The sequence below is a fragment of the Heterodontus francisci genome, chromosome 2 (genome assembly GCF_036365525.1).
Source record: "Heterodontus francisci isolate sHetFra1 chromosome 2, sHetFra1.hap1, whole genome shotgun sequence".
NCBI classification, from domain to species: Eukaryota; Metazoa; Chordata; class Chondrichthyes; order Heterodontiformes; family Heterodontidae; genus Heterodontus; species Heterodontus francisci.
This window is the reverse complement of record NC_090372.1, coordinates 160,070,033-160,082,502: the sequence shown is the minus strand read 5'-3', so window position 1 is coordinate 160,082,502 and position 12,470 is coordinate 160,070,033. Positions and strand designations below refer to the sequence as shown.

The 12,470-nt window shown below is 41.3% G+C and overlaps 1 protein-coding gene across 3 annotated transcripts in view; it reads right to left on the bottom strand.

Annotated features, from left to right (window-relative positions):
- Positions 1 to 12,470, bottom strand: part of nmt2 (N-myristoyltransferase 2) — a 69,471-nt gene that overhangs the window by 19,858 nt on the left and 37,143 nt on the right. For 2 of the 3 annotated variants that reach the window (XM_068012873.1, XM_068012882.1), the window contains exons 8-9: positions 11,161 to 11,269; positions 10,512 to 10,682 (exon numbers count right to left, since the gene is read on the bottom strand). In XM_068012873.1, the coding sequence (XP_067868974.1) occupies positions 10,512 to 10,682; positions 11,161 to 11,269 (280 nt within the window). The remainder of the gene's footprint in view (positions 1 to 10,511; positions 10,683 to 11,160; positions 11,270 to 12,470) is intronic. The other variant, XM_068012888.1, reaches the window with a different exon arrangement.

Here is a 12,470-nt window from a genome sequence, read left to right as displayed (position 1 = left end):
ACTATTTTATCTGGTAGTTTGTTCTATACATTGATCACTTTGCAAGAAGAACTTCCTGATATCATCCCTAAATTTGCCTTTTATTAGTTCAAACCTTTGTCTCCTTGTTAGAGGACATGGGTGAACAAGGGTTATAATGTAGAATGCTGACTCCAATATTCTAGAGAAATAGCACACAAATGGAGCCAAAAGATCCAATTCTCAGCCTTACCAACATTCTTCAAAGACAGATTCCACTTGCACTCTCTAAAACTTGAAAATATCCTTATTACTGGAAGCTAATTACTAACACTAATTATTGAAAGCTAACATGCAGGTATAGCAAGCAATTAAGGTGGCAAGTGGTACGTTGGCCTTCATTACAAGAGTTGTTGAGTATAGGAATAAAGATGCCTTACTGCAATTATATAGAGCTTTGGTGAGATCACACCTGGAGTACAGTGTGCAGTTTTGGTCTCCTTACCTAAGGAAAGATCTACTTGCCATAGAGGGAGTGCAACAAAGGTTCACCAAACTAATTCCTGGGATGGAGGGATTGTTCTATGAGGAAAGATTAAATAGACTAGGCCTTTATTCTCTGGAGTTCAGAAGAACAAGAGGTGATCTCATTAAAACATACCAAATTCTTACAGGCTCAACAAGCTGATGCAGGAAGGATGTTTCCCATGGCTGGGGAGTCTAGAACCAGGGGACACAGTCTCAGAATAAGGGGCAGGTCATTTAGGTGGAAATGAGGAGGAATTTCTTCACTCAGGGTGGTGAATCGTTGGATTTCTCTGTCCCAGACAGGAGTGGAGGCTCAGTCATTGAGTATGTTCAAGACTGAGATTGATAGCTTCCTACATATTAAAAACATCAAGGGATATGGGGAATAGTGTAGGAAAAAACTGCTGAAGTAGAAGATCAGCCATGATCTCATTGAGTGATGGAGTCGGCTCCAGGGGCTGAATGGCCTACTCCGACTTATGTACTTATATGGTACTAAGCTCATTAAAACTAGTTTAAAATGGTGTAGAGAGGTTTGCAGAAAGGTAGATAACAAGCTGTTTGAAAGTTGAGTCAGCTTCACTCATATCAAAGGGTCACCAACTCAGAAATGTAAAGCTGCATGTGAACCAGGTGTAATCGTCATGCTGCTACATATACAGGCATTTCGACGAAGAAACTAAGATATTTAAAGAAGCACATCATTCTTTTAAAGTGTTACTGCATTTTCTTATATTCATTTCAGAGTATGATCAATACTCACTCCCACATTATTTTCCTGGAGAAACACTTACCTCGATTCTCAATCTCCAACTAGGTATTAACAAGGGGAGGATGGAAACAATAAATAAACTTAACCTGCCTTCATAGTGCTTCAAAAGTAATGCTGATAGACAACAAGAGCTGATCAGTTACTGGTCAGTGCTCTAAGCTAGGGTAATAATGAAATGTGGAAGGCAACATTGACATTTAAATATCACTATCCAGCATTTTATGACAGTCGATTCTGGTACTCCCAGTCGGTAATGAAGTACGCATGCTGTGTTGTTTTTAAGAGCTAACTTGATTTCTCAAAAAAAAACTTTTTAATTTCCCCCCCATATTTTATTATTCTGTTGCTGAAATCAGTTGTGAGATAGGAAGCAAGAGAGTGGGTCTAATGCAACTGTACTCTAATTGGAGCAATGTGGCAATGGTGTTCCCCAGGGATCTGGTCTGGAGCTTCAGCTTTTCACCTTATTTATTAATGACGTGGATGAAGGAATAGAGAATTGTTTGTCCATGTTTGCAGATGTCACTAATTTAGGAGGGACAATAAGTAGTGCAGATGGTGGGCAGGAAGTTATAGGGCGGCATAGATTAAGTGAGTAGGCAACTATAGCAAATAGAGTTAATGTGGGCAAGAGTAAGGTCATACACCCTGGATCCAAAGAAAGGTAAATCGAAGTATTTTCTAAATAGTGAGAAAACAGTAACTGTAAAGGAGCAGAGAGATTTGGGAGCCCAAGAATACAAATTAAAAACTAGTAGACAGGTACAAAAAGCAATCAAAAAGGCTAATGGAAAGTTAGCCTTTATCTCAAGGGGGCTGGAATATAAAGAAGTTATGCTGCAGTTGTATAGAGCCTTGATCAGATCCTATCTGGAGTTCTCTGTTCAGTATTGGCTACTTGCATTAGGAAAGATATATTGCCGTTGGAGGGGCTGCAATGCAGATTCACAAGAACAGGTTTTCAGGATTAAATTATGAGGAAAAATTACATAAACCTGGCTTCTATTCCCTTGAGAATAAAAGATCAACAGATGTTCTGATTGAGGTGCTTAAAATGTTAAATGGATTTGATAAGAGTAGATACAGAGAAACTGTTTCTTCTGGTAGGGGAATAAAGCGCAAAATCTTCACATTAGAGTTAGGCCATTCAGGAGTGAAACCAGGAAGCACTTTTTCCACACAAAGGATCGTAAAAATCTGGAACTCTCTCACCAAGCGGTGTGGATGCCAAAACAATTGGAGCCTCCAAAACTAAGATTTTTGTTGGGTAAAGGTATCAAGGGATTGGAGCAACAGTGGGTAAAAGGAGCTGAGGTGCAGATTAGACATGAATGAACTGAATGGCAGAGCAGGCTCAGCACAATGAATGGCCTACTCCTATTTCTAATGTTCCAAAGTGTTCATTTCTCCCACGCAGTTGCTGCTACTTTAACAACATGCCTGATTTTCAAAGGGATGTCATTACTGGCAGCCAGAACTCCCATGTGAAATAGGCAGGGCTTTGTAAATATATTCAACTTACAGTTCAGTGAGGCCATTGCAACACCAACATCATTTTGACACCAGTCATTTTGCAACCTTATCATCTGACTAATCTTGCTCCCACCCATCAACCATGGGAAGTTCAAATTCTGAAGTGCCTATTTCAAATGCTCTTTAAAGCAATCCTCAGATAAAGTGGAATAGAACTTTTTGAAATTTTTTTTTGAAGTAGTGTGTGGATTTTTTGACCTTAAAGGATTTGAAAATGCTTATAGTTGCTACTATGTTCTAACATTGCAATTATTTCTTGACAGGGGTCCTTCTAAGCATCCTACTCTACGAGGAGGAGGGAGAGGAGCTGGAGGAAGAAGCAGACAGAGATACAATTGGAGAGAGAGCAAATAGAAGGAAGTGTGCTTACAGAAATCTTTTTCTCCCAACCAAGTTTATAAGCCCAGAATTTACCTGCAATTCTCTAAGGAGCAGTGCATAAAGAGCCTTCAGTTCTTCACGGAGACTCACAAGAGTTGTGCCACCTCCTGCAACCAACCGGCACAGCACTGCCAATTACAATCTCGGTCACTACAGCCCTGTGCTTCTTTGCTTCTGGCTCCTTTCCACTATCGTAAGAGGTATCAACAACATCAGTCAGTCTGCAGTGTATAAAACAAGTGATTGATGCCTAGTTTGCTGAAGAAAGTTTGCACAGATTACAGGATACCGCCCAAGTCCAGCATGTCACTGACTGCACCCATATCACCATGGGTGCTCCTTCACATAATGCAACCAGGCTGTGCTCAGCAGAATCTCAAACTCTACGAGACTGGCAATACAAGTGAAGGCCCTATTCATTCATAGGGGGAGATGGTGGCAAAGTGCTAATGTCAGTGGACTAGTAATCTGGAGACCCAGGCTAATGTTCTGGGGACACGGGTTCAAATTCCACCATGGCAGCTGATGGAATTTAAATTTAATTAATAAATAAAAGTCTGGAATTGAAAGCTAGTATCAATAATGGTGCCACAAAACTATTGATGGTCATAAAAACCCATCTGGTTCACTCATGTCCCTTAGGGAAGGAAATCTGCCATCCTTACATGGTCGGGACTACATGTGACTCCAGACCCCCAGCAATGTAGTTGACTCTTAACTGCCCTCTGAAATGGCCTAGTAAGCCATTCAGCTCAAGAGCAATTAGGACCTTGCCAGCAATGCCCATATTCCATGAAATAAAAAAAAAATCCAGGCTGTTCAAGGTGGAGGCGATATTGCACCCCAATCCTGCATGGCCCCAGAATGTGCATCCCTGAGAGATGCTATTACTGGTGTTAGACTCCTGCAAGGGGTAGAGGCGCAGCTGCAGTGGCTACTGAGGTGATCATAAGCTCCATGGTTAACTGTAGAGTGTTTGATGCCAGGCATCAGAACCACATACAAGATAGTAGACTCTACCATATTATCAGGGAGGCCAATGATATTTAAGAAAAATCTTCATCTCTGTCCTCTTCAGCAAAGTTAGGACATGAGCTGCCCCTCCAGTTACCTTAGTCATTTTTGCTGCCTACATCTTTGAACTTATGCCTGGTCAAATTCACAATGCAGTCCTTTCAAAATTACTAAATGACACAGGGTTCCAATGTACAGAAGGATACAGAAAACATTCCAGTAATAGCTGTAAATCAGGAGGTGGAAGGAAAAGAGGAACTTAGTGAAATTACAATCACCAGGGAAGTGGTACTGACCAAACCGATGGAGCTGCAGGCTGGCAAGTCCCCGGGTCCTGATGGGCTTCATCCTTGGGTCTTAAAAGAGGTAGATGCGTTGGTGTTAATTTTTCAAAATTTGCTAGATTCTGGAAAGGTTCCATCAGACAAGTAAGTAGAAAATATAACCCCTCTATTCAAGAAATGGGAGCGGGGGGGTGGGGGTGGAGGAGGCAGAAAACAGGTAACTATAGGCCAGTTAGCTTGACGTCTGTCGGGCAAGTTGTTAGAATCGATCATTAAGGAGGCCATAGCTGGGCACTTAGAAAAACTCAAGGTAATCGGGAACAGTCAGCATGGTTTTATGAAAGGGAAATCATGTTAAACCAATTTATTGAAGTTCTTTGAAGGAGTAACATGCGCTGTGGATAAAGGAGAGCCCGTTGACGTACTGCTGTACAATCTCTATCACGAGGGAAAAGGTGCTGGACAAACTGATGGGACTAAAGGCAGACAAGTCGCCAGGACCTGAATGCCTGCATCCAAGGGTTTTAAAAGAAGTGGCTGCAGTGATAGTGGAGGCATTGGTTATAATATACCAAAACTCACTGGATTCCGGTAGGGTACCAGCAGATTGGAAAACTGCTAATGCGACACCCCTATTCAAGAAAGGAGGGAGACAGAAAGCAGGAAACTACAGACAGCTTATGACAGCTTAACATCAGTCATTGGGAAAATTCTAGAGTCCATTATTAAGGAAGAAATAGCAGGACATTTAGAAAAACATAATGCAATCTAACAGAGTCAACATGGTTTTATGAAAGGGAAATCATGTTTGAAAAATTTGTTAGAGTTCTTTGAGGATATAACAAGCAGAGTGGATAAAGGGGAACCGGTAGATGTAGTGTATTTGGATTTTCAGAAGGCGTTTGATAAGGTGCCACATAAAAAGTTATTTACAAAATAAGAGCTCAGGGTATTGGGGGTAATGTGTTGTCATGGACGGAGGACTGGCTAACACACAGAAGGCAGAGAGTTGGGATCAATGGGTCTTTTTCAGGTTGGAAAGCCGTAACTAGTGGGGTGCCACAAGGATCGGTCCTAGGGCCTCAACTATTTACTATCTATATTAATGACTTAGAGGAAGGGGCAGAGTGTAGTGTATCCAAATTTGCTGACAATACAAAAATAGGTGGGAAGGCATGTTGTGATGAGGACACAAAGCATCTGCAAAGGGATATAGATAGATTAAGTGAGTGGGCAAAAACTTGGTAGATGGTATTCAATGTGGGAAAGGGAGAGGTAATCTACTTTAGTAGGAAGAATAAAAAGGCAGATTATTATTTAGATGGAGAAAGACTACAAAATACTGTAGTGCAGAGGGATCTGGGTGTTCTTGTACATGAAACACAAAAGGTTAGCATGCAGGTGCAGCAAGTAATTAGGAAGGCAAATGGAATTTTGGCCTTTATTGCTAGGGGGTTAGAATTTAGAAATAGGGAAGTCTTGTTACAATTGTACAGGGTGTTGGTGAGGCCACACCTGGAGTACTGCATACAGTTTTGGTCCCCATATTTAAAGAAGGATACACTAGCATTGGAGGCAGTTCAGAAAAGATTCACTAGGCTGATTCCTGGGATGAAGGGGTTGTCTCATCAAGAACGGCTAAACAGGTTAGGCCTTTATTCATTGGAGTTTAGAAGAATGAGAGGTGACCTTATAGAAACGCATAAGATTTTAAGGGGGCTTGACAGGGTAGATGTTGAGAAGATGTTTCCACTAGTGGGGGAATCTTCAACTAGGGGACATAGTTACAGAATAAGGGGGCACACATTTAAAACTGATGCGAAGGAATTTCTTCTCTCAGAGGGTGGCGAATCTCTGGAATTCTCTACCTCAGAGAGTTGTGGAGGCTAGGTCACTAAATGTATTTAAGGAGGAGGTGGATAGATTTTTGAAATCTCGAGTCGTCGAGGGTTATGCCGGGCAGGCCCGAAAGAGGAGTTGAGGCCTGGGACAGATCAGTCATGATCTTATTGAAGGCGGGGCAGGCTTGAGGGGCTGAATGGCCTACTCCTGCTCTTATTTCTTATGTTCTTATGTACTTGGATTTCCAGAAGGCATCTTACAAGGTGCCACATAAAAAGGTTACTGTGCAAAGTAGGAGCTCATGGCGTAGAGGGTAACGTATTAGCATGGATAGGAGATTGGCTGGCTGGCAGAAAACAGATAGTATGCATAAATGGGTCCTTTTCTGATTGGCAGGATGTGACAAGTCCCACAGGGGTCTGTGCTGGGGTCTCAACTTTTTACAATTTATATCAATGACAGGTGAGGGAAGTGATGCCATGGTAGTTAAATTTGCAGATGACACAAAGATAGGTAGGAAAGTATGTTGTGAAGAGGACATAAGGAGGTTACAGACCGATACAGATAGGTTGAGCGAGTGGGCAAATATCTGGCAGATGGAGTATAATGTGGGATCATGTCAAGTTGTTCACCTTGGCAGGAAGAATAAAAAAAACAAAGTATTTCTTAAACAGGGAATGACTGCAGAATCCTGAGGTGCAGAGGGATCTAGGTGTTCCAGTGCATGAGTCACAAAAGGTTAGTATGCAGGTACAGCAAGAAAGAAAGAAGGCTAATGGAATGCTATCCTTTATTACGAGAGGAATTGGAAATAAAAGTAAGGTTGTTATGCTTCAGTTATACAGGGCGTTCGTGAGACCACATCTCAAATACTGTGTGCCGTTTTGGTCTCCTTATTTAAGGAAGGATATGAATGCATTGGATGAGGTTCACAGGAGGTTTACTAGATTGATACCTGGAATGAGCAGGTTGTCTTATGAGGAAAGGTTGGACAGACTGGGCTTGTTTTCACTGGAGTTCAGAAGGGTGAGGGGAGACTTGATTGAAGTATATAAGATCCTGAACGGTCTTGGCAAGGTGGATGTGGAGAGGATGTTTACTCTTGTGGGGGAATCCAGAACTAAGGGGCACTGTTTTAAAATTAGGAATCGCCCTTTTAGGACAGAGACGAGAAGAATTTTTTTCTCTGAGGGTTGTGTGACTTTGGAATTGTCAGCCTCAAAATGTGGTGGAGGCAGAGTCATTGAATATTTTTAATGTAGGTAGATTCTTGTTAGGCAAGGGAATCAAAGATTCTTCGGGGTAGATGGAAGTATGGAATTCAAGACAGAAACAGATCAGCCATGATCTTATTAAATGGCAGAGCAGGCTCGGCGGGCTGAATAGCCTACTTCTGCTCCTAATTTGTATGGTATGATCATATGTAGTTGGGAGGGTAAACACTAGCAGATCAGTGGCAGTGTACTGTAACACTAGGTTTTTATATTCAGTGTATGATATGCAAGTGTGAATGAAAGCATTAGTTGAGAAGAGAAAGGGAATATGTCAACAACCCCTGCTCTGTCAGGCCTCAAGCCTATTCATCTCCAATATTGACTGCTGTGTTTTCCTATGATATGATAGGTGGCCTCTTCCGTAGGAGTGAATGTTTGCATCATGGCCAGACGTTTTCCTTTGCTGGTTGTCTCCCTCCTGTTTTTGTTTTAAAGAAGTTTATAGAGTGGAAGCGGGTTAATGTGTGATCTGGGCAAGGGCTTTCAACCTTTAGCATCAAACAGTCATCTCATCATACAGTGCATGATGACAGGAAGAAGCAGAAAGCGAGATCACAATGGAGAAGTAGCTGTAAGGTTAGTAGCAATACTCGTAAGAGTCCAAGTAGAAAGGAGGTGCAGTAAAGATTTCGCTGCTGACTTAGTCTTTGATTATGGACAGCCATGGCAAAAGAAGGGAAGGATTGACAGTGCTGAAGCTAAGAGTGGGTCCTGTGGGGCCGTGTAGAAGTCTCACTTTGATATTTCTGGTGACACCATTATATTTCTTTCTGCATGGCAGCTAGATCCTGGATAAAAAGTTGATCACACTCACCAATTTGCAATTGCTAGATAAAAATAGGCCAAGGACCATCTACTTCATCTTCTATTGTCCTGGCAGTCGCACGATACAATGATAATTAAATTGTCGACTAATCATAGCAACCACAGAACCATAGTAAAGTTACTGCACAGAAAGAGGCCATTCAGCCCATTGTTTCTGCGCTGACTGAAAAAACTAGCTGCCTATCTAATCCCACCTTCCAGCTCCTGATCCATAGCCTTGCAGGTTACAGTACTTCAGGTGCAGTTCCAGGTACCTTTCAAGTGAGTTGAGGGTTTCTGCCCCCACCACTGATTCGGGCAGCAAATTCCAGACGTCCACCACCCGCCAATCAATGGATCTCATAATAGCACAAAGAAAAATCCAATAATGGAGAGAATGTCCAAAGTCACCTTTCTCCTACCAAGCATTCACATGTCTCAAATTATTCATATACTGTATCCCAAAATATTATTTTCAGAAATTCCATCCAAAAATACTAACTGCTCCATGGCCTTCCTAGGGAGTCTGTTCCAAAGATATGTCTTGGTATCCACCAACCATCTGAAGGGCCTGAGGACCTCCTTTCTATTGCCAACTTCCTCCACGAGAATCTCCACAACTGTATCTGAAAACCTGAGGGCCCTGCTAGAATTCTTCCTCCCCTCTCATCACCTTGCAACTCCACAGGAGTGCTTTTCTGTGTTGGCCACAAAAAACACACCTTCCCTTAAGCTAAAAAAAAAGCAAAATACTGTGGATGCTGGAAATCTGAAATAACAGCAAGAAATACTGGAAATACTCAGCAGGTCTGGCAGCATCTATGCAGAGAGAAGCAGAGTTAACGTTTCAGGTCGGTGACCCTTCTACAGAACTGGCAAATATTAGAAATGTGAGAGGTTATAAGCAAGTAAACTGGGGGTGGGGCAAGAGATAACAAAGGAGAAGGTGTAGATCTACACCTTCCCTTAAGCTGCTGCTCAGTTTCAAGAACCTGCAGCAGCACCTGATTTCCAACCTAATTGAGATGTTGCCTATGGGCAGCTGTTCCATGCTGATAGCCCATTTCAACCATGCAAATGAGGGATGAATCAGAAACTAGGACAGCCAAGCAGCCATTTCACTTGCCCTACCCACCTCCTGATATTTTAGTCCACCAATAGGAAATTAAGTCCCAATGTCTTGAGTTTATTTCTCAGTAACAATTAGTGTTGCTATGTTCAATATGGAGATACTTCATAAAGATAAAACCAAGCTTGTATTAATATTCTTAATTATGGAAACATACCTAGATCAAAAGGGTCTTAAATTTACTAATCCATTCTACTAGGTTTTACTACTAAACCAATGAAGGTGGTAAGTTCATTTCCCCTTTCAAACAAAACATATTACAAAAGTATAGTTCATCTGTAATAAATTATTTTCTGCATGTAAGAGGCGCCATTCAAATTATTTGAGCTAACATAACATTCTAGTATTTTCCATGCTTCTGCAGAAATGTTACTGCATTCTTGACCCATCAATACACAATTTATTACTCACTTCATTTCAATATTGTTGACACAATAAGATGGCGAAAAACAGAAAATTCTCTAAGAATACTCCATGTTCCCTATCAAATGAAGTGGTTGCTTTTAAAATATATTGCTAAAGCTTACTTGATAATATTTCTGCTTGCTCTACAATGGTATATTGACAACATAGCTTGCTTTCCTACAAATGTTCTCCGCATGAGTTTAAGTCATGTTCACATTTTTGAAACAAATTCTGAATAAACACTTACTTGATTCTATTCTAAACATTACATATGAAGCACAATAATAAGCCTGCCTTCTTTTCAAGTACTTAACTTACAATTTTCAAAAACGAAGTTCCTATTTCAACAAAACAAATTCTGATTAACTTCAACAAAATTTCTCTTTCCTTTGCCTTAAAAAGACCATGACTGGTGCTAGGATAACATTTCGCAGGTGATAAAAAGGCCTCAAACTCTCACCCAAGTGGCCATTTTTCATGTTCAGCCTAGATGACTGCCAAGGGATTGAGGGGTGGGTGTAAAAATTATAATATTTTTCAAAACAGAATGTCATTACGCATACAGACACACAACAGCTTTGCATTACCTCTACCACATAAGTGTCAATAATGTTTTCACGGGGCAATAACCAGTGGACCACTTCTTCCTCACTCATCACTGGAGCAAGCTCAAACTGCTTTAGATAATTAAAGAGCAGCTCTTGTACTCTTTTTATATCCTTTTGCTCCATTGGCCTCAAACCTGTTGTCTTGGGGGTCTAGCAGAAAAGAAATATAATGGAATTGTCAATAAGATAAACAGAATTTGGTATTGCCACTTGTAGTGAAAATGCAGTTTAGCCTCCCTTTATGCCATCCGTCTATGTTCTACCTTTATTTGAACCCATGCCATACCAAAATAAGCAAAGCCACTAACTGTAATGAGTGTATATTTTATATTTAATAAAAAAAACAAATACTGACTTTCCAACAATTGCACCACAGAATATTTTTTAAATGGTAATTCTTTTAGCTACAAGGAATTTTTCTTCCTAATAATTTGACACAACAAATATTGCAGGGTACAATACAATTTAAGATGGGCAATGTTGCTAAGTATTATTGATCTGAAAGTGTTCAATTCTTCTCTCACCGAAACAAATGCTGTAGGAAAGGGACAAAAATAAGCCAATTGAGAAAGAGCTTCACTATCTCCATAGCATCTATTTTAGGATGCAAGTGATTTGAGCTGCTTACATCTGGTAGCCTGTATAGCTTCATGGTTCTCTGTAAAGTCATGTTTCTGCTGAGATGAGAGAACTTCACTTCCACCAGCTTCCTGGGGTTCAGAGATCGATGCCAGTACCTTGGAATAAAACAATATTAATCTTAAATCAAATGATACTCAGTAATGTCCTAATACCAATGGCACTTGGACCACAAGCTTCTAAGTGTATTAACAGCAAATTAAATACAGTCTGGTGCTGTGCCCGAATGGTAGGTTGAGGGTTTCTAACCACAGATGTAAAGTTCTGAACCTGGTCGCAGAAAGAAGTTGAGCGGAGTCCATGCACCTCATCATAAATTGTAGGGAAAGTCACCCAAGCCACTTTGTACAACTTGAAGTCACAGCCAAGATTATCTGTGGCCATTTCTTTGTATCCCCTCATCATCCATATTCAGTTAATCCCTTCCAATCCCAATTGCTTCTGTGTCTGCCTTGGAATAATTTCTCCCCAGGATTAAACTCTCCCTCAAGCCACTTACAAACTCCCAATTGTTTAATGTTTGACAACTGCACAAATGGCAATCTGCTCCATCACTCCTTAACCTTCACCACTGATGCCCATCCTTACTCTCTTCCATGCTGGCTGTTCCCACTGGTATGACCACCGATCTTTGCTCTCGCAATTCCAAGGGTGCAGTCCTGAGCATATCTGGCACACAACCGATTTAGTCATCCACTGCCAGTTCTGGCTGAAATACATCAAGCACCATTAGGCCTTGCTCTCCTCTGCCAAAACCACTCACTATTCCAGGATCATCCTGAAAAGCAAAGATAACCCCAGCTTGTTTTCTCCACTATCATCTGTCCCCTGATAACTCCACCACCTCCAAAACAAATGCGAGGATGCATGGAGTTCTGTGTTAGTGATATTGAGAACATGTGTCCAACTACCTGTCACATTCCCCTTTCCTGCCAAACCTCCTCCAAGATTGCCATCCATTTCCTTCATACTGCAGCCCTGAACCAACATATTTCTCTAGTTTCTCTATCACCGTCCATGTACGCTCTAAGCTCATCTTGTGCACGAGATTTACTTCCCACAATCTTGACTCCATTCCTAATAAACTACTGACTAGGCAATATCCCTTCCTGACCTCCATGCTCCCCGACAATGTAAATGCTTCACTCTCCTCAGGCACTGACCCACATCAGCAAAGTGATGGAAGGTGTAGTCAACAGTGCTATCAAGCGGCACTTAAGACAGCAATAACCTGCTCACCGTTGCTCAGTTTGGGTTCTGCCAAAGCCACTTGGATCCAGACCTCATTGTAGACTTGGC